Source organism: Microtus pennsylvanicus, chromosome 13 (genome assembly GCF_037038515.1).
Source record: "Microtus pennsylvanicus isolate mMicPen1 chromosome 13, mMicPen1.hap1, whole genome shotgun sequence".
In the NCBI taxonomy this organism is placed as follows: Eukaryota; Metazoa; Chordata; class Mammalia; order Rodentia; family Cricetidae; genus Microtus; species Microtus pennsylvanicus.
Window position 1 is genome coordinate 65,604,708 of NC_134591.1, and position 21,294 is coordinate 65,626,001.

The 21,294-nt window shown below is 46.3% G+C and overlaps 2 protein-coding genes across 4 annotated transcripts in view; both read right to left on the reverse strand.

Moving 5' to 3' along the window:
* Positions 1-566: 566 nt before the first annotated feature.
* Positions 567-1,952, reverse strand: Sh3bgrl3 (SH3 domain binding glutamate rich protein like 3). The gene is made up of 3 exons (XM_075945697.1): positions 1,795-1,952; positions 1,094-1,261; positions 567-975 (listed from the first exon to the last, which is right to left on the reverse strand). Exons 1-3 carry the CDS (start codon positions 1,840-1,842, stop codon positions 910-912), a joined length of 282 nt encoding a protein of 93 aa, XP_075801812.1. The 5' UTR covers positions 1,843-1,952; the 3' UTR covers positions 567-909.
* Positions 1,953-3,025: 1,073 nt separating this feature from the next.
* The window catches only part of Cep85 (centrosomal protein 85), a 40,310-nt gene continuing 22,041 nt past the window's right edge, over positions 3,026-21,294 (reverse strand). For all 3 annotated transcript variants that reach the window (XM_075944894.1, XM_075944895.1, XM_075944896.1), the window contains 10 exons: positions 20,978-21,111; positions 20,395-20,512; positions 17,763-17,948; positions 13,319-13,471; positions 12,655-12,809; positions 10,543-10,636; positions 9,610-9,660; positions 7,648-7,755; positions 5,688-5,913; positions 3,026-4,564 (listed from right to left, as the gene is read on the reverse strand). In XM_075944894.1, coding sequence (XP_075801009.1) covers positions 4,404-4,564; positions 5,688-5,913; positions 7,648-7,755; positions 9,610-9,660; positions 10,543-10,636; positions 12,655-12,809; positions 13,319-13,471; positions 17,763-17,948; positions 20,395-20,512; positions 20,978-21,111 — 1,386 coding nt within the window. In that variant the 3' untranslated portion in view covers positions 3,026-4,403. The remainder of the gene's footprint in view (positions 4,565-5,687; positions 5,914-7,647; positions 7,756-9,609; positions 9,661-10,542; positions 10,637-12,654; positions 12,810-13,318; positions 13,472-17,762; positions 17,949-20,394; positions 20,513-20,977; positions 21,112-21,294) is intronic.

The window sequence follows — 21,294 nt, forward strand, 5'->3', positions numbered from 1 at the left end:
GGGAAGGCTGGGCTAGGAAGGGGGTGGTACAGATGCTCAGGCCTGTAACTGGAGCCCCATCTGGCTCTTTGTCCCCTAGGTTCCTTTTTCTCCCAAGCTGTGCTAAGTGGGTTGGCATTGTCTCAGCTGGGGCAGGGAAGCTTCACTGGAGGTAAGGCCTCTGAAAACAGCTTAATGCTCATGCAGACACTTTCTCCATACTGTGTACAAACCACTGCCACCACCACCTCCATGCTCCCAGTCTGATGCAGCTGCAGCTGTACCTCCCGTGACGCCCACACCGAACCACCTCCAACACAGTCTCCCTCCAACCGGAGGCAGTTCTGGGGCAGCCACCCTCACTGTCAGGAAGGCAGGTGAACACCAGAACCTGCATGGGAATTGAGGGTGACTCAGCTACCATGTCGAGAAAGGCCATGTCAGCCATGATCATGTTGCCAGACACAGACAAGCACATGCTTCACACGCACACACAGAGGCGGCAACACTTTAGCACTGCTCTGAGCCAACCAGAACCACCACCTCTGCCACGCAGGGACCTAGAACACCACAACCAGACAGGCTGCTCCAGTGGAACGGGCATTTAATAGTCTCTAGGACGCTCCCAAGCGGGGAGTGCGGGGCCTTTGGCAGAGCCCTGACTGACTGAACTAAGAGAAATACCCATTAGGCAGTGCCAGGCAGGGAGGTAGCCCCAAGGCCTGGCTGGGGACAAGCCAGCACTGGGGCTGTGCTGTGCTTAAGACAATCTCTGAGACCAGTTGGTGAGTAAGGAATGTTCCTCTGCGGGAAGGGGGAGGACACAGAAAGGGCTTGGGTTTGCAAGGTCAGATTAGGAATGACAGGGAGTTGGTCACAAGGTCCCTCAAGGCCTGGTGAGGAGTTGGTAGGGACTGTGGCCATCCCTGCTCAGGCCAGTTTCAGGAACTCTTGCAGTGTGTTCTGTTCCACGGCCTCCACGAAGAGTTCATAGTCCTGAGGGAGGAGGTAGTCACCTGAGTGCAGATGCAGGGGACCCTACTGCTTTACCCAGGTCTGACCCTGGCTGCAAGTCCTCCAACACCTCCCAGACCCCAAACCCCAAACCCCATACCCCACAGTACTGGTCCCCGTTGACAATCTGGGGTGGGGTGGCCTTGGGGTTGCCCGCCAGGGCTCGCATCTCATCTCGGAGGGCGTTGTCCTGGGAGATGTCCACTAGCTGGTACTGGATCCGCTTCCCGTCTAGGATGCGGGTCACCTCACTCTGCTGGGACTTGATCTAGGGGCAGAGGATTGACAGTCGGCAGGCAAGCTGGAAAATTTATGGAAGGAACTCTGGTCCGGTGTTAGCAGGAGCTTTTGTCCTCCTGCCCACTCTACGGGGAGATTCTGGGCACTAAGGGATGGGAAGGGTCCAAGGATGAAGGGATCACCTACAGGAGTCTCAGAGAAGACAGCCAAGTCCTGGGTAAGTCAGGGAAGCTGGACTCGCCAGAGCCAGGCCCTACAGCAGAAAAACCCTCCACAGCCTCACAGTGGAGAGAGGAAGCGGGGATTAAGGAGGTGTGTGTAGGGGGTGTACAAGAGAATGGGTGACCCCATAATGGTGGATGGGAGTGGGAAGCTCATGCTGGGATGCCGAAGGCTCCCTGATGTGTGGAGCGACAGAGTGGGCCGCGTCCCCCGGACTAGACCTGGGAGGCCATACCCTGCACCTCACTGCCTCCATCGTGGGGGCGGCTCCCGGGAGCCGGTTGGGAGTACAGGGAGACCGCCCGCCTTCCCCGGGCGCCATCCCAGGCACACACTTACTTCACGAGAGCCGGTGACCGACGTGCTGTAGACGCGCAGACCACTCATGCTGCAGGAAGGGGACACGCAAAACCAACCGAGGGATGGTGGGAGCGGCAGCTGCACTGCTAGGAACGACGCTGCCGCCGCGCTTGGGAGCGGTTTCCTTCCTGCTCCGCCCGCGAGTCAGTGCGCTCGGGACCAATGAGCTGCGCAGGCGGGCAAGGCGGGGCCTGCATGACACCGCCCTGCGCTGGAGGCGCCCTCCCTGCTCTGCTCCGTGGCCTGGAGCCCAGAGGACCCCCCTCCTTAGCAGCTGTTGGCTGAGGTCAGCCCTTTCGGAGTTGGGGCTCACTGCCTGTGGCTGGGGAGGGACCAAATGGCAGAATGGTTCGGTTAAAAACTTTTCCCAGTTTACCCGGGTTTTGAACATCCAGTGCTCAGCGCAGTGCCACCCTTGTCTCCAGGAGGTCCCGTAATAGTACAGCTCAGTATGGAACTTTTGAAGGAGGGGCAGTTCCCAAGCTCAGGAACCTCAGCAAGGGCGGCGGTGGGATGGTGGGGGCGCTGGGAGGGGCACTGCAGCCACTACACTTTCCCTCAAGCACCTCCACTCAAACAGGCTCTGACAAGAAAGGGTGGTGGCTGTAAACTGGGGCCACACCCTTCAGAAGCCAGATGGAGAAGGAGGTAAGAAGCTGCAGGACAGATCACTGGTGTATAGAGGCAAAGGCTAGTGCCACGTCTTGAAAGTCTGCCTCCAACTGGCCCTTGGTAGAGATCCATAGCTAGCTTTGGGGCAGTCCCAGCTCAACTCTTGTTGAAAATGACACCCCATGGCTTTAAATATTAGGAATTAAGCTGATGAGGTGGGATAGAGTCCAGCACTCACCCCAATTTTGGAGCAAGCGGTTAGGTTCACTATAGCTCCCCTCAGTAGAGCTAGGACTATATTGGTGAAGGCCCCGGAAGCCAGCCCTGCCCTCTGAAGCAAACTATCTGGTTATGGGGAAGTTACGTCCTCAGAAACTCAGAAGCTGCTGACTTCCGAGGTCTGGTTTAACTTTGCAGTGACCACTGGCTGGTGGGGAGTGTGGGCAGACTTCATCTGTCCCCGCCCGGACAAAGCAGAAGTGGGAAGAGATTCAGACAGCAAGCTGGATCTGCCTGAAGCCAGTGAACTAGTCTTTGGCTTCATAAAACAAAGTGAGGGTTGGGCAAGGGATGCCGGGAGGCAACGAGAAACTGAAGCATCTGTTAAATGTTTTATTCTGTAATCAAAATAGACAATACAAACCAGTTGACATAACAAAGATTCATATAAATAACTTTATAAACTTTACAAAGAAAAAATTACCCGTGAGCATGGAGGCTGGGCTCCCAATGACGTAGAGGTGGACACCAACCAGGCAGCTCTGGTTTTAGGAGGCAGAAGCCCAGAGGCTGAGGTATCCAGCCGGCTGTGACTACTCTGAAGGTAAGCCATCCATAAATAAAACACATAACGTAGGAAAACACTTAAAAGAAGGCCACTCGGGCCAGCCCTGGAGGTCCAGGAACCTTTCAACAGGCCAGAGGCTTAGCAAAAGTCCTGTCATGGCTGCCTCTGAAACCCTCAAACTAGAGGTTCAGGGCTGGCCCAACAACCAGATAAAACTGAGACCATCCCTAAATCAGGAGGCAAGAAAAACCAAAAAGCTGAGGGTCCAAAGGCCCTCGTGAAACACAGAACCTCAGGAAACACTGAACACTTTTATTTTAGAGATGACCCACACTAGAAGCTCTGAACTCTCAAGGAGTCAGAGAGGAAAAAGGAAATTCCCCCCAACCCCAAACAAGAGGCACAAATCAGGGCTAGTTACAGCCCTAACCTTGGGAAGGGGTGAGCAGCTTGACAATTGTCCTGTGGTCTTCTGGGGAAATGACTATCCAACCTGGGAACCACAGGGCAATACCAGAGGAGTCTGCACTTAGCCCAAATGGGGCGGCTACCTGGAAGGCCCGAGTGAAGGAGAAAAGTTATGCTGACTACATGCCAGGGCTCCAGGGGCACACAGCTTCCTGTAAAAGACAGCACAGCAGGCAGCTGAGGAGCCCTGCTGTAGTCCCTAAGCCAGCAATCCTAGGGGGACTTTGCTAAGGGGTAGAAAACCCTGAGGCCTCTGTGGGAATAACAGCCCTGAGGAAACAGGTGCCTGAGAAAACCCAGAAAGCCAGCTGATTTCCCAGGAAGGCTGACACACGAGGCCCGAGAATCCTCAAAAGGTTGCTACTCCTACCTAAACTCCTAGGCCTATCTTAGTAGAGGATCAGCAGGACCAAGGTGTGGAGCAGGAATGAACATGGATCATCCTGGAGGATGGAGAGGGAGGTGAGCAGCCTGGTTGCTTCTGATTTATCAGTTGAATCTGCAAAAAGGTTAATTAGTAACTCAGCCTTGGAGAGTAAGGTAACAGGTAAAACATAACCCAGTAAGGCAAAGCCAGTGTACAGCAAAACAGGCAGACTCTTCACATCAACCCTGACCCAAGATACAGGCTCTCCCCTCTGGGTGCAGCAGCAGAAGGCAGGATTGTCAGGCAGGAACCTTCTGGTGAGGCTAGTAACAGCCAGGTCCTCCCTGGCACTCCTCACTGTGTGGCACAGTTTTCTCCCATGTCTTGAGCATATCTGTCTGACAGGCTGGTCCTTAAGTCCTCGATGTCATGACGCAGCTGCTGAACCTCTTCTAGTTTTCTCCTGATCACATCTGGCTTCTGCAAATCTAGCTGAGTTCCTGGGAGCTGGGTGGCTAAGGAGAAGAGGATTTTAAGAGTGTTAGACAATCAGTTGACTGAAACTTCATGAGGAATGGCAAGACTAGTAAGCTTTTTTTTTTTTCTTGTTTTTTTGAGACAGGGTTTCTTTGTAGCTTTGGAGCCTGTCCTGGAACTAGCTCTTGTAGACCAGGCTGGCCTCAAACTCATCTGCCTACCTCTGCCTCCTGAGTGCTGGGATTAAAGGAGTAAGGTGTCCTTAAAGCGCTATGATCTTAGGACACAAATTTCCCCCTCCAGTACTAAGGACTGAACCAGGGTTTTGCTTATACTAAGGATTCAACCACAAACTAAAGCTCCTAACTTAGGTTTCTATCCTCCCCTGCCACCCTGACAAAATGGCCAGCAGCCAGCCTGATAACAGGCTGTCAGAGGAATAGAGGGCAAGGGAGACAGTAAGACTGCTAGCGGCCACTGGGTGTGGGGCAGGGAAAGGTAAGAGACCTGAAGATCCAGGCATCTTGCCAGCTCCCCTCCACCCCCATTTTCAGACATGACACTTAAAAGAACAAGCTGGTAGCTGGGTGGTGGTGGCACAGGCCTTTAATCCCAGCACTCAGGAGGCAGAAGCAAGCAGATCTCGGTGACTTTGAGGCCAGCTTGTCTATGGAGTGAGTTTCAGGATAGTCAGGGCTGCACAGAGAAACCTTGTCTCGAAATACCAAAAGGAGGGGCTGGAGAGATGGCTCAGAGGTTAAGAGCATTGCCTGCTCTTCCAAAGGTCTTGAGTTCAATTCCCAGCAACCACATGGTGGCTCACAACCATCTGTAATGGGGTCTGGTGCCCTCTTCTGGTCTTCAGGCATACACACAGAATATTGTATACAAAATAAATAAATATTAAAAAAAAAATACCAAAAGGAAAAAAAAAAAGGCTGGAAATAGTGAGCTGATAATTTGTTGCCTAAGGCCTGCTTTCTGTTTGTCCTCCATGCAAGCATCCTCTAAGGAGGCCTGTTTGTGAAACACTTAATGAACACTTACTTTGCCAACTCCCACAAGGCAATGAATGGCCAGACCTATGCACCTGGTTCACAATTACCGTAAGGATAGCAAAGCTGGATGGGTGAGAGAATGAAGGCCCTTTTGATGACTCACAGTGAATGCCTAGGAGCAGAGAGAGGTTAGGGTTATGGCCCTGGGCCCTTTGGGTCACAATGCTGCAGACAGCTTGTAGATCTTGAAGGCAAATGGCCAATTCCTGGTGCAGCTCATAAGCCAGCTGGGCAGCATCTGATGAAGACGGGGACCCTGGTTGGGCCTGGCGCAAGTGCTCTTGCAGTGTTAGATTCTTCTCGATCAGGTCCTGGTTTTGCACTGAGAGCTAAGCAAACAGATAGATTAAGCTGATTAAGACCCAAAGAGAGGCAAGGATCTGTGTATTTGAATGTGCATGGGTGTGAAGGGGAAATTTAGTCACATTGTTACTCCCCATTGTTACCCACACAGGCTTTGAGCCACCTTCCCCTCCCTACAACCCCTAGCACCCCCTCTACAAACACTAGCTCCTGTGTGTAGGCTGAGCCCAGGCCCTTAGGGACCCAGCACTGGAGAGGAAACTATTCCTCAGCAGGATCTGAGTCATCAGCCTCCAGGTTTCGGTCCAGGAACCAGAGAAGATGCTCCCACCCCCTAGGAACTCTATCTGAAGCCAGTCCTTCAGCCAACTCTGTTAGCTAGGCTATTAGAGATGGCTGAACGTGAACAGTGAAATCTGAGAAGACACTGGTTTCAATCTCGCCCTGCCACCCTGACGAAAGTGGCCAGCAGCCAGCCTGATAACAGGCTGTCAGAGGAACAGAGGCAAGGGGCAGAGTAGGAGTGCTAGCTGGGTGTGGGGCTGGGAAAGTGAGGGACCAGCCTGTCCCACCCCACCCCTTTATTTCTGAGACAGGGTATAACAAAGCCACAGAACCCAGCCTGGCCTCAAACTTCCTACATAGCTGAGGATGACCTTGAACTTCTGATCCTCCTGTCTCCTTTACCTTCCAAGCATAGGGATTACAAGTATGTACCACTACCCCTAGTTTATAGCTCAGGGCTTCATGCATGCAAAACAAGTACCCTATCAATTGAACTATATTCCCTAATCCATCTTTGCTCCTTTGTTTGATACAGAGTAGTAAACCAGACTGGCTTTGAACTTGTAGTCATCCTCTTGTCCTCCAGGGAGGTAGAATTCTAGCATTCTACATGTCAAACTCTCCCTGTAGTACAGTTAGGATTTCCTATACAAAGCGGCTATCTATCTATCTATCTATCTATCTATCTATCTATCTATCTATCTATCTATCTATCTATCTATCTATCTATCTATTTATTTTCGAGGCAGGGTTTCTCTGTAGCTTTGGAGCCTGTCCTGGAACTAGCTCTTGTAGACCAGGCTGGCCTCGAACTCACAGAGATCCGCTCGCCTCTGCCTCCCGAGTGCTGGGATTAAAGGTGTGCGCCACCACCGCCTGGTCAGAGCGGCTATTTATATAAGGCTGTTGTTGCCTTCCCTCTTCCTGAAAGCCTCCCCTTCACATGCCCCACCTCTGGTCTCTGCCCTTCACCTACACTGGGCCACATCACAATCCTTGTTCTGGGAGATGTCTTCCTAGACACTGGGCCAGTGAACTCTGTGGAGCTACTAACAGCTCTACTCATTACACGAGTGTCACCAAATCTTCACTTGAGGGCTGTCTGTGTGTGAGACAGGCATGCCTTAAACTCAGCCTCAACTTCCCAAGTGCTAGGATTACACATATGTAAAGCTGTACCTTGCTCCCTCAGTTGTCTTGACCTCCCCTGCCTCCAATCCCATAAACCTGTGGTTGTAGGAAGACTGTGGGGAGGGAGAAAAGGAGGGGATCTCACATCTAAAAAGCATTCCCAGGTGACTATGGCCACTCTAAAACAGTTCTAGGGCCTTTAATATACAAGATAATGCAATGTTACTATCCATTCCTTTGTTAAGAAGCTCACAGTCCCTTCTATACTCTTTTAGGGTAAGAATGGGGTGGGCAGACAGAGAAATCAGATTCGTGGAGGCTCTATGGACCCAGTCAATGCTTACCTCCTTCACGGCTGTGCGCATCTGCTGCAGGGCTGTCTCCCTCCTCTGTGCCTCCTCTCTCAGGGCCTGGCTTATTCCTTCTTCTTGAGCTAATTCTTCCTTTAGGCTCTAAAGACCACACAGTGAGATATTGTGCAGAACTACCAAAGGTACTAGATCTGGGATCTGGATGGTATCAACTCTCACCTGGGCTACACAGTGAAGCCCACCCTGCCACACAGCTGCTTTAAGGGTGATTATGAGAAGAGCTTGGACCTGTCACTTTCCATTTAAACCAGGGCTGTCAACCTTCCTAATGCTGCAACCCTTTAATGTGTTATAAATGATAATGTAAATATCTGTGCTTTCAGATAGTCTTAGGTCTGTGAAAGCGTCTTTTGATCCCAAAGGGATCGTGACCTACAGGCTGAGAACCACCGATTTAAACCCTTTCACTTAATGAGCCATTAACACCTAAAGCCCTGGCATTTTAAATGCTCACTAAGTGTGACTATCTCCCGACAATAAGAACTGAAAGAGGTGAATTACACAGACACAGCTGGAAAGGCAAACCTGTAGCTGCAGCTTCTTTGCTACATTTCCAATTTGGTGTGAAACCATTTTATTTTGTGCGTATGTATGTATGTATGTGTATGTATGTATATGTATGTGTGCATATGTATGTATGTGTGTATGTATATGTATGTATGTGTATATGTATGTATATGTATCACACACATATATAGTGTGTGTGTGTGTTGCCTGTGTGGGTCTGCACGTGTGTAAGTAAACATGCACATGTACACTGTGTGTGGAGGTCAGAGGGTCATGTGTCTTGATTTCTCTTCAGCTCATCCTGCATCTGGCTCAACGACTAGCACTGGAATTACAGCTGGGCTGTCACACTCACCTAGCACTGACATGGAGCTGGGATCAGAACTTTGGTCCTGACACACAAGCTTTTTCTATTAATCCATAACTCCAGCCCCTGGGGTAAAACCTTTTAGAGTTCAAAAAACCCGAGTAAATCTATTTCCCTCAAGATTTCTCGGAGAATATAATTAATGAACACTCCTACTCTGGCCCGAAATAGGAACCAGGAGTCATCGCTGGTTCTTTCCTTTTTTTTTTTTTTTCGAGACAGGGTTTCTCTGTAGCTTTAGAGCCTGTCCTGGAACTAGCTCTTGTAGACCAGGCTGGCCTCAAACTCATAGAGATCAGCCTGCCTCTGCCTCCCGAGTGTTGGGATTAAAGGCATGCGCCACCATCGCCCGGCCTTTCCTATTTTTCAAACCCCTGCTCCTGTGAGTCACTGACTCCTTCGAAGGGTTACTTTCATCTGTCTTCTTAGATCTCTGTTACCAAGCCTTGGCCACATTCCACATCGCTTCACTAGATTTTTTGCAACAGTCCCTGGCTGTCTCTTTCTAGGATATCAATCTTCCAGGAGAGCCTGAACTGCAAACCTCAGCATATCACACCATAACTAAACACTCTAATAAGATTCCCATCACCCACTAAAGATAATAGTATATACTAATGTTCACACAGATGAAAGCATCTGACATTTCTCACAATGTGTCCCCACTGGCAGGCAGTACATGGCTGTACTTCATTAGTAACAAACTGCTTTACAGGTTCATGACGTCCTCCTACCATCCTACTCAGCTCCTCTTTGCCTAGCTAAGGAGTCATCATTCATGCTCAGGGTCTCCAGAAACTTGTCCTTGACCTCCCCTCCTTACACAAACTCTTCTGAGTTCACCCCTAAGGTGGTATAAGACTGGCTCGCAGAGAACTGTGGTTAAATGTCTATCCTCTGTCTCCTCAGCAAGACAGGAGGTTCAAAAGCACTATTTCATTCTTCTTGTATACCAAACAACAAGCAAATTACATGGCTGAGAAAGCAATGAAAGGTTAAGCTGAATTCCAAGTTGCCACCATTTAAGTCCTATCCACCATGGGCCAAAGCCTTCTGCTCACCTGGATTTGAGAGTGCAGCTGCTCTATCTTCAGCTGTTGCCTCTCCACGATCTGAAAGGCAAAGTTATCAAGAAAGCAAGAAAGGCTACAAGCACAAGGCTGATGTGTGTGAGGATCTTTGATCCAATGCCAGCTACCACCCGTTCTAAGACCACGGTGAGGACTGGTTAGCATGACCTATAGAAATCTAACTCAGACTCCAGTCTTCGTTACCTACTTCCACAGACCTTGGACTCTGTGTTCTAGTCAGAGTCTTACAGAGAACTGCAATAGTTCACATGAGCACTTCTAGGGTAAGGGACCTTCACCTAATTAACTGCAGGTCAGTGGAATTAACTTTATACATACCCAGTACACATCAAGGTTCTTTGGAAAAGGACAAATTTAGCTTTCTGAGTCTCCCTATCCAGAGCTACAATGGGTATGAGTTTAGAGTTTTGGTCATAGTAACCTATCCAAGCAGAGAACACAAACAGTCCCAGCTTTCTGTGCCTCCAGAGCTAAGTCTCTGACCCATTTCTGCTAACCTGTAACCTGTCTTACCAGCAGGTTACTGGATCTCTATTATTTGCTGAGTTGAGAAACTGGGCTACCTCATTGGTTATAACATTCTGATGATCTTTAGCAGTTCAGTTTCTCCAGGACCTGAAACATGACTGCAGGGCACCTGGGCTTCAATACATCATTTTGATTCATCTGAGGGGCATGATGACCCTAGCTTTTGCATGTATTCATAATAAGCAACTTACTTGATATAAGACTGAATACCTAAAATACAAATTTACTATACAGGGCTTACTTCTCAGAAGAGAGAAAAGCTCTTGGGAGCAGATCCCTAGGTGGCTTAAGACAGAATTCCTGTTTTTTTCCCAGTACACAATCTCTTCTTTCCTCCTAATCTACCCAGGCCAGAGCCCAGAAACCATTAATCACCTTTCGGAGGGAATCACATTCCTTTTGCTGGGATTCCATTTCCTCTGGGAGACCTTCTTCACTGGCATCCTCCACAGACTGTTTATCTTGCAAGCTGAAAGAAAAAGTATTCTAGAACTATGAAATCAGAATCATTGTGGCTTTGATTCTTGGTACTATTATTTTCTGTCTTTGGAGCAAAACAGTTCCACCTTCCTCCCAAAGCTGAGGATGATGTGATACAGGTTATCTCTGAGAAAAGATACTCAATGCATTCGGTTTCCTTTTTTAGGGGCCAGAATCTATATAATATACCATCAATTCCTTATTTGCCAAAGACTCTTGCATTCTATTTTGATTAATAAGATTTGATCCAGGTGGTGGTGGTGGCACACGCCTTTAATCCCAGCACTTGGGAGGCAGAGGCAAGCAGATCTCTGTGAGTTGGAGGCCAGTCTGGTGTCCAACAGAGTTAGAAGCTAGCATGAGTCTGTGACAGAGCTAGTAAGCAGCATTTCTCTAGGTCCCTGCTTTCTCCCAATGGAAGCAGGAGATGAAATAAAGCCTTTCGTCCCCGATACTGCTTTTAGTCAGTGCATTTTTATCACAGTAACAGAGATGAAACAACAGTCCTCCAATTCTGACTCCACCCAATACTTCCTCCAATTGGCCCCTTGTAAGCACTTTTTTTTAAAAAAAAGATTTATCAAGTCAGTGTTCAGCCTCCACGTATGCCTGCAGGCTAGATGAGGGCACCAGATCTCATTACAGATGGTTGTGAGCCACCATGTGGTTGCTGGGAATTGAACTCAGGACCTCCAGAAGAGCAGTCAGTGCTCTTAACCTCTGAGCCATCTTTCCAGCCCCCTTTGTAATCACTTCTACTGTGACCCACCGAGATAAACAAGACGATCACAGTGTCTGAATACTGGATAAGAAATCCAATCTACCAATTAGAAACATTTAGCCCAAGAGGTTGCTGAAACATCCTTTTTAGAAATTGTTAAGAATTCCCAAGACTACACCACAGCATCTTCTCTTGTCTCAGAGACTATCCTAGCAACCAGAAACAATTCTGAGGGCTGCGAGTGGTGACTCACATCTTTGATCCCAGCATTTCAGCAGGGGTGGGCAGAGGCAGGAGGATCTCTGTGAACTCTAGGCCATCCAAGGTTACAGAGTAAGACCTTACCTTAAACATATATCACTAAAAAACAACCAAACAAAAATCAATTCTGAGCACTGATGAGAAATAGATATTCTTGGTAGTATTTAGCTTACAGACTCAAAATGTGGATAATCCTTAAGTCTTCTATAGAACTAGGATATATTTCTGAAAATATAGACTATCTCATTTCCTACTCTATAAACTATTTTCCTCTTGAGACAGTCTCACTATGTAGCACAAGCTGGCCTGGAATTATGTAAACTAGGTCTACATAATTTGAGGCCTACCTAGGCCTCAAACTCAAAATCTGTCTGTCTCTGCGATTAAAAGTGTGCATTACCACGCCTGGCTCTTAAGGTTTTTGTGATAGGCACTGAGATGGTGCGGTACTTTGAATATAACTGGTTCCCATAATCTCAAAGGGGGAGCACTATTAGGAGATGTAGCTTTGTTGGAGTGGGCATGACCTTGTTAGAGGAAGTGTGTCTCTCTGGGGGCGGGCTTTGATGTTTCCTATATTCCGGCTACCGCCCAGTGTGTCAACTGACTTCCTGTTGCCTGCAAGATTTAAGACTCTCAGCTTCAGCACCACGTCTGCCAGCATGCTGACATGCTCCCCATCATGATGATAATGGACTGAACTTCTGAAACTGTAAGCGAGCCACCTCAACTAAATGTTTTCCTTTATAAGCATTGCCATGGTCATGGTGTCTCTTCACAGCAATAGAAACCTTAAGACAGAAGTGTTTTCCCAATCATACTATGATAAAACCCTACTTCACCACAAAGACAGATTCTCTGTCCATAAGCAACTTTCCCACTAGTCACAATCCAAAGAAAACAAAGCTCTAAGAAGAGAAGAGGTTTGCACATTCACTCAAAATCAAATCAGTAAGCAAGCATGGGTAGTTAACACTGTACCAGGATGAAACTATCTCCTTCCCTCAAGTCTAAAGGGCATTTACCTATGTCTTGCAGAGGAGAATTCTGTTTCTCTCTGTCTCAGGCTTTCCAGCTGAACCTCCTTCTCTCTGCAGGTTGCCTGGGTGTCCCCCAGCAAAGTCTCCAGCTCAGTCACTCTCTCTTGCAGTTCCGTGTTCTTCAACTCAGCATCCTTCAGCTAAGAGACAAGACCCCATGCTTAGCTAAGGAAGACTGCCATGGGTATCATAAACATCTGCAGTCCTTAACCTGGGTATAGTGGTGCATGCCTTTAATCCCAGCAAGACCCCTTTGAGTTCAGGTCAGTCTGCTCTACACAGTCTAGACAGTCTACACAGACTCTAGACCAGTCATGGACTAGACCCTGTCTCCAAGAAATAAAACAAGGCTGGTATGGTGACAAAAACCTTTAACCCCAACACTCAGTGAGCAGAGGCAGGCTATCTCTGTGAGTTCGAGGTCAGCCTGGTCTACAGAGTAAGTCCCAGGATAGCTAGCTACACAACTACACAGAGACTGCATCTCAAATAAATTTACTTACATACATACATACATACGGGCATCTAGTTGTAAATCTAGCCAGACGTGACTCCTTTGAGAAATTCCTTTCAATAAGTTAGATAACGAGAACAACCCCTGCCTGGCTACTCCCTGCTTGTTCCCAGCATTCCCAGAGACTGCTGCTACCTGCTCGGTCTGCTTCTGATGATCTTCAAGAGTGGGCAGGTCAGCTAGGTAGCGCTCCAAGGTTTCAATACGCTGCTGCTTCTCCCGGTTCTGCTCTGATTCCTTCTGACATTTCTTTTTCAAATTATTGATATGTTTATCACGACCTTTGACCTAGTGAAAGAAATATCAAAAGTCTGCTTCCATTTGTTTTTCTGTGGCTATGAACATTTTTCAGTGACTGCCGTCTCTGCCTTTCCTTGAAGATATGTGTGTTCTTTTCTACAATGAAGACAGAGAGCTAAGTAACCTTTGCACACAGATCTACCTTAACATAGTTTCTAAAGTAAATTGTTTGAAGAAATTGCCAGAAATCCACCAGAGGGGATCCCTGAAGTTGTACTGACTATGTGTCTCTAATCCAAGGACAGACACAGAACAGAGCCGACAGCACAAGTGTACTAAGCACATTTCTTTAAGAAAGAGCTGGTTACAGAAATCTTGAACCTGAGTGACCTGCACAGACAGCAGAGGAATCAAAACCCCTTCAATAAAAATTTATTTATGACAGGCCATGGTGGCACATAACTTTAATCCCAGCACTCAGAAGGCAGAGGCAGGTAGATAGATCTCTTGAGTTCGAAGGTTGCTTGGTCTACAAAGTGTGTTGCAGGACAGCCAGGGTTCTTACATAGAGAAATCCTGCCTCAAAAAACCAAAAAAACACGAAAAAAGTTATTTAATTAAACAAACAAACAAAAAAGGCCCAAAACTGGTTTCTAGACTGGAGGGATGACTCAAGTAGTTAGAACACCGGCTACTCTCGTAGAGGATACAGGTTCTATTCACAGTACTCATGGTGGCTTACAACCATCTGTACCTCCAGTTCCAGGGATCTGACACCTCCTCCTGGCCAAGGGCAAAACATGAATGTGATGCACTGACACACATGCAGGTAAAACATAAGTATACATTAAAAACAAACAAAACTGTAGCAGTGCTATAACATAATCATTTGTCTGATAAGGTAAACTCTTTGAACAGAATGGCTATTTCTATGGATTATATCCATTTTGCTAAGTTACCATATCCCTAAAGCATAGCACAATGCTTGTCCCAGAAGGAATTCAATAAACTTGTTGAAAGGAGATGTTTTATTTGGCTTACAAATAAGGAAGCTAGGGGGAACAAAAGAGGAAAAGCAAGGAGAGAATTATGTCAGGGCAAAGACACACCTCTACTCTTCCATCCAAAGACATAACAATATTAAGTACAATATTTGAAAATAAGTTAAAAGGTTTATTCCAGCTTTAAGCTGTAATCATCAAGCTCTAAACCTATAGTTCTTACATTTCAGTTTGTACCAAAATTAGCTGGGAAGTTTACTGAAAAATGATGGTAAACCAATTCTGGATTAAAAGCAAAAAAGATAAAGTGACCATATGTAAAACATAAATAAAGTATTAATTTAAAAAAAAAAGACAGCCAGGTGGAGGTGGCACACGCCTTTAATCCCAGCACTCGGGAGGCAGAGGCAGGCGGATCTCTGTGAGTTCGAGGCCAGCCTGGTCTACAAGACCTAGTTCCGGGACAGGCACCAAAGCTACAGAGAAACCCTGTCTCGAAAAACCAACCAACCAACCAACCAACCAAACAAACAAACAAGCTGGGTGCGGTGGCACATTCTTCAAAACCCAACACTCAGGAGTTGGAGACTGGTGGATCTTCTTGAGTTGAGGCTACTCAGGAAGACCTTGACTTTAAAACAAAACAAAACATAAACAAAAAACCCCAAAAACATAGCAAGAAAAGAGAAACAAGTATGTGGTGTGGGTATTAAATCTACATATACCTCTAGTCTGTGTAGTTCTCAGCACTAAGGAGCTAAAGTGGGAGGACTGCCTCAAGTCTGAGACCAGCTGGAACTACATGTGAAGGCTAGATTAGGTGAGACTACATAATAAAAGCCACACGCCTTTAATCCCAGCACTCAGGAGGTAGAGGCAGGCGGATCTCTGTGAGTTTGTTCCAGGACAGGCTCCAAAGCCAGAGAGAAAACAACAAAAAAAAGGGATATCATATGGAGGATATCAGTTCAATGGGTGAGAGTATTGTTCTTGCTCTTCTAGAGGACCTGAGTTTGGTTCCCAGTCACAACAGACAGCTCACAATCACCCATAATTCTAGCTCCAGGGCCATCCAACACCATCTTCTCCCTCCCTCTCTCTCTCTCTCTCTCTCTCTCTCTCTCTCTCTCTCTCTCTCTCTCTCTCCCTAAAAAACAATGCAAAAAAAAAAAAAGGGGGCTGCTGAAATGGCTCTGCACTTAAAAGCACCCACATCAGGCAGCTCAGAACATCCTTTATCTCCAGTTTCAGAAGATCCAATGCTTTCTTAGGGCACCCGCAGGAACATGCACATACATGGCACACACATGAATAAAAATAAAATATTTAAGATAAAATGTATGTGATATTTTTACATGTTTTCAGAAGATCAAAGTATGCAATTACAGAACTGAAAATTCAGGGAATTCATTTGTTAGTCTTAATGCACCTTCATGCAGGCTTTTCCAATAAGAAACTTGAACTATACACCTAAGAGGTCAAAGGAGAGGCTTGAAGACCCCTGAACATCAATCCTTGGCAAGAGAGAAGGTTCAGTACAGGGTTAAAAACAAGTATAAGTAAAAATCTATGTACAGCACCAAGACTCTAAGTCCTGTTGGCTGTCAGAATCCAAAGGTCAAACCTTCCTCATTTTTTGGTGACAGGGTCTCACTATGTAGCCTTAGTTGGCCAAGAAACTTGCTATAGACCAGGCTGGTCACAAACTCATAGAAGTATGTCTGCCTCTGCCTCCTGAGTGTTGAGATTAAAGTCATGCACCAATATGCCTGTTATTTTTTCCCCTTTAAAAGTATTTTATTAATTATTGTGCATATGTATGGTATGTGGGGGCACATGTGGCACACATGCAGAGGTCAAAGCATAACTTCAGGAGTTGGTTCTCTCTTCCTTGTGGAACTAGGGACTGAATTCAGGTCATTACACTTGCAGAAAGCCTTTTACCCACTGAGCTATCTCACTGCACACAACTGAAAAGTCATATGGTTAGTCCTTTTGACTTTAGGATCTAGAACCTCTGAGGAGATAAGCCTTTGCCACATCTGTGAGAGATTTATCTAGATTAGGTTACCTAAGGTGGAAAGACAAACCCTAAATGTGGGTGGTATCAACATATGGGCTGGAGTCCTGAACTGAATACAAATGCAAAAAAATAAAAAATAAAAATAAAAAAACAAACCCTGGTGTGGCAGAAACAGGTGAATTTCTATGAAATCAAGGCCAGTCTAGCCAACACAGTGAGATCTTCATCTCAAAACAAAACAAAAAAGCTGGTGAAATGGCTCAATGGGTAAAGGCACTTGCGACCAAGTCTGACAACCTGCATTCAATTCCCAGTACCCACACAGTGGAAGAAGAGAACCAATTCCCATAGGTTGTCATCCGTGTACACGCCCCATAATAAACAAATGAGATTTTTTAAAAAAGTGCTGTTGTAACTGGTTTTGATACAAGTAGCCAAGAGCTAAATTAGTCCCCCAAGAATATCTTTAGAGAGTGTAGGGATAAGTCCCGCCCCGAAGGGGGCATGTTCGCCTCAGGCTAATGTTTGCCTATAAATTTGGCGAGAGTGCTCCCAGCCGCTGCTTCTGCTTTCCTGGTCTCCGTGGGAACGGTGGTTCTGTAAGTCTATTTCTCCATTAAAGCTATATATATATATTTTTACAATCTGTCTGCATTCGCTTACGCCGTTACAAGAGAGGGCTGGAGAGATGGTTCAGCGATTAAGAGCACTGGTTGCTCTTCTAGAGGACCTGAGTTCAATTCTCAGCAACCACATGGTGACTCACAGCCATCCATAATGAGACCTGGTGCCCTCTTCTGGCCAGCAGGTATAAATTTTTAAAAAAAAATATTTTGAGAGAAAGCTGTGAATTGGAGCACCAACAAAACCCCAAAATTTTAAAAGATCTTCCCCAATGGTGACCAATTTTCCACTAAGGAACTCTAAGAGCACTGACAAACTCAATCTAACGGCAAGCATGAAATCTTTCTCTACTTTTCAGCAGGATGAAGAGAAAGCAGACTGAATGGAGTTAATGTTACCTCCTGCAATGTGTCACCTGATACAACTGCCCAGGCTGGTTTCCCTCCAGAAAGCTGGCAGCACAACAGACCTTGGGCTAGTGAGGGACTATTCACCTCTCCCTGGCTTGAGGAGTCTTGTAACATACAGAAAAGCAGAGGTTCACCTCTAGATACCCTGTGTGAGAAGTCGATGGAGAGTCCCACCTAACTGGCTTCTCTTGGTTCGGGGAACAGACTAAAGAGACTATTTGGTAGAGAGGGCTGATTACCAAACTCTATCGTGGTTTAGAGCCAGTGGCTTCTCAGCTCACCCTTTCTTCCTGTTTCTTCCCCTCCTCCGAATGCTTCTGCAGTGTCACTTTGAGAGACTCCCTGATGAGCTGAATTTCAACTTCTGAAGCAGAGAGTTTCTTTTCAAGCTCCATCTTCTCTTTGCTCAAGGCTTCTGTCTTCTGGGCAAACTGTGCCCGTAAGAAAGTGTTCTCTCGCTGCAACTCCTGCCAAAAACATTCTTAATATGTAACTGGTTCCCTGTAATTATACATTTCCCATTATACTCTAGGTCAAGCACCATCCTTCTCCAATGGTTTCTTCAGGCAGTGCTTCTCCAGGACCAAGAGTCAGTATCATTTGTTACTGGAATTTGATAAGTTTTAGAATCTTACTCACTGGTCCACTGAATCAGAAATTCTAGGGACAGATCCTACCTATGCTGTGAGAAAGCCCTCCAAGTAACTCTGATATGCACTCAAATTTGAGAAACACTTTTTTTTCTTTTTCGAGACAGGGTTTCTCTGTGGTTTTTCTTTTTCTTTCTTTTTTTTTTTTTTTGGTTTTTCGAGACAGGGTTTCTCTGTGGCTTTGGAGCCTGTCCTGGAACTAGCTCTATAGACCAGGCTGGTCTCGAACTCACAGAGATCCGCCTGCCTCTGCCTCCCGAGTGCTGGGATTAAAGGCGTGCGCCACCATCGCCCGGCTTTCTCTGTGGTTTTGAAGCCTGTCCTGGAACTAGCTCTTGTAGACCAGGCTGGTCTTGAACTCACAGAGATCCGCCTGCCTCTGCCTCCCGAGTGCTGGGATTAAAGGCGTGCACCATCATCGCCCGGCAATGACTTTTAACAGCAATACCTAGGGATGGAGATTTGCCTCAGTAGTTAAGAGCCCTGGCTACTCTTACAGAGGACCTGGGTCCGGTTCCCACCACCCAAATCGCAGCTAACATCCATGCCTAATCCCAGCTCCAGATCTGAAGCCCCTTCTGACTTCCACGAGCACCAGGCACACACATGGTACACATACATACATACAGGCAAAATACTCAAATACATAAAATAGAAATAAAATTAAATCAACACAAAGAAATAGAGCAATACCTAAGGATAAACAACACAGAAGAAGGACCACAGACAAACCACAAGACTCAGGTTTGAGGCCTGGATCCCTCTACTCATACTTGTTTTCATCAGTAAATTAGAGAATATTCTGATGGTGTTAGATCAAGCAGGCCTTAATACAATAATCTAATATTCATCACTCTAAAGCACAAACTGCACAAGTTCAGCTCACAAACCAGATTCCTTCTTAACCTTACTGGACATTGACCTCAGTGAGAATATGGTTTTCTTTAAGCTGTTCCTAAATATGAGAACAGCTCTAAATCACCCATGGCCTCTGCCACTCTTTATTTGGCCAGGATTTGCAGACTGAGACTTCTAAGAATGTCTGGCAGTGGTGGTTCAATCCTTTAATTCCAACATAAGGGAGGCAGATGCAGACGGATCTCCGAGTTTGAGGCCAGCCTGGTCTACAGAGTAAATTCTAAGACAGCTAAAGCTACAACAGAGAAACCCTGACCTAAAAAAGCAACAAAAACAACAAACAAGCAAGCCAAATAAAAAGACTTCTAAGAATAAAGCTGGAGACATGCTCAGCAGTTAGAAGCACTGGAAGCTCCTCCAGAGGACCTGGGTTTGATTCTAAAACTTACATGTATAACTCTAAATCCAGGGAGTTATATGCTCTTTTCTAGCTTTCACAGATAACACACATGCCAAGTGGTACACAGACATACATGTAGTCAAAATAGCCAAATACAAGGGCTGGAGATGGTAGATCATTTAGATTATTTGTTGCTCCTGCACACCCTATTCTGACTTCCCCAGGCAGCAGGCATGAATGCCGTGCGCACATATACATTCAGGCAACACACTCATACACATAAATTTTTTTAAACTCCAACCATACATAAAAACAAACATATAAAACACGAAGCCTTCTAAGAATATTATTTGGGGGCTGGAGAGATGGCTCAGTGGTTAAGAGCATTGCCTGCTCTCCCAAAGGTCCTGAGTTCAATTCCCAGCAACCACATGGTGGCTCACAACCATCTGGAATGAGGTCTGGTGCCCTCTTCTGGCCTGCAGATATACACACAGACAGAATATTGTATACATAATAATAATAATAATAAAAAAAAAGAATATTATTCAATGCTAGGACCTTACTATCTACAGTGCTTTGCCTTCCTTTCTTCCCATGTATCTTCTGATACCAAGACATCTGAACTCTCACCTGGTTATCCCCTTTTCTTTTTTAAATATTTATTTATTTGTTATGTATACAATATTCTATCTGTGTGTAAGCCTGCAGGCCAGAAGAGGCATACACACCAGACCTTATTACAGATGGTTGTGAGCCACCATGTGGTTGCTGGGAATTGAACTCAGGACCTTTGGAAGAGCAGGCAATGCTCTTAACCACTGAGCCATCTCTCCAGCCCGGTTTTCACTTTTTCTAACCTCACAAGAGCCGAGCAAAGTTTAAGATTCTTACTTTTTAAGGAGAGGGCACCTTTGTCATTTGATGTCTTATGTTTCCTGGCTATCTAAGCACAGGGAAAATACATTATAGTAAGAAGAATGCTGCCCTAGGGGCTATATTTACCTGTAGCCTCAATAAGCAGACATCCCCAAAAGGGGCAGGACGGCCCAAAAGAGCACTGTGGACTTGTAGTTCACTTTCTCGTACTTTCTGCTCCAACTGAGAGATATGTTTCCTCTGCCTGCAAAAGCCAACAGTCAGATTTGAGATCCTGACATTAAACTACTTTACAGTGTGAGCCCCTTTCCTTAGATAGAAGAGTAACAATACTTAGATCTTGATTCTAGATACCACAGTTTGGAAGGCAGCTATGCATGCTACACTACTATACCACAAATGTATGCTGGACATTATATTTTGTTGAAGGGGTAGGATCACATAAGAAAAAGATTAAGGAGAAAAACGAGAAAAGATTTGCCATAAACCAGTCACACTTTGAAAGCCCTCTACAGTGGCCCTGCAGAGAGACTGGCCTATCACATTAATAAGTGACAAGAGCAAGCTGCCCATCAGCCAGGCACGGGCCTAAACAATGGATAGTAGGGGACAGGCATAACCTGCTCTTGGGAAGAGCTCACTCTTGGGTAGACCTGCTCTTGGGTAGACCCAACAGCAGAGCCTGTCTTGCAGCACCCCACCATCTTACTTGTCAATGAGGAGGTCCTTTTCCTTCAGAAGATGCTCATTACTGTTCAAGATGCTGATCCACTGTGCTGGCTCTAAGGTAGGCAGTAAGGGAGCAAAAGCAGCAGGATGGTGACAGACGGCTCCATTCTGAAGCTGGAAGACAAACAGGCCAGCTGGGCTTGAGCTTAACCACAGGTACCTGGGAACACCTGAGCAGTACCCAGTTAGGATTGGAAGTTAAGGTCTAGTCTGGCTCAGCCTGATAATGTCAATGTTTTAAAAATAATTTTAGCTCTGATGCATGACTGGAAAGAACTTGCCAGGGGGATGTCTGCC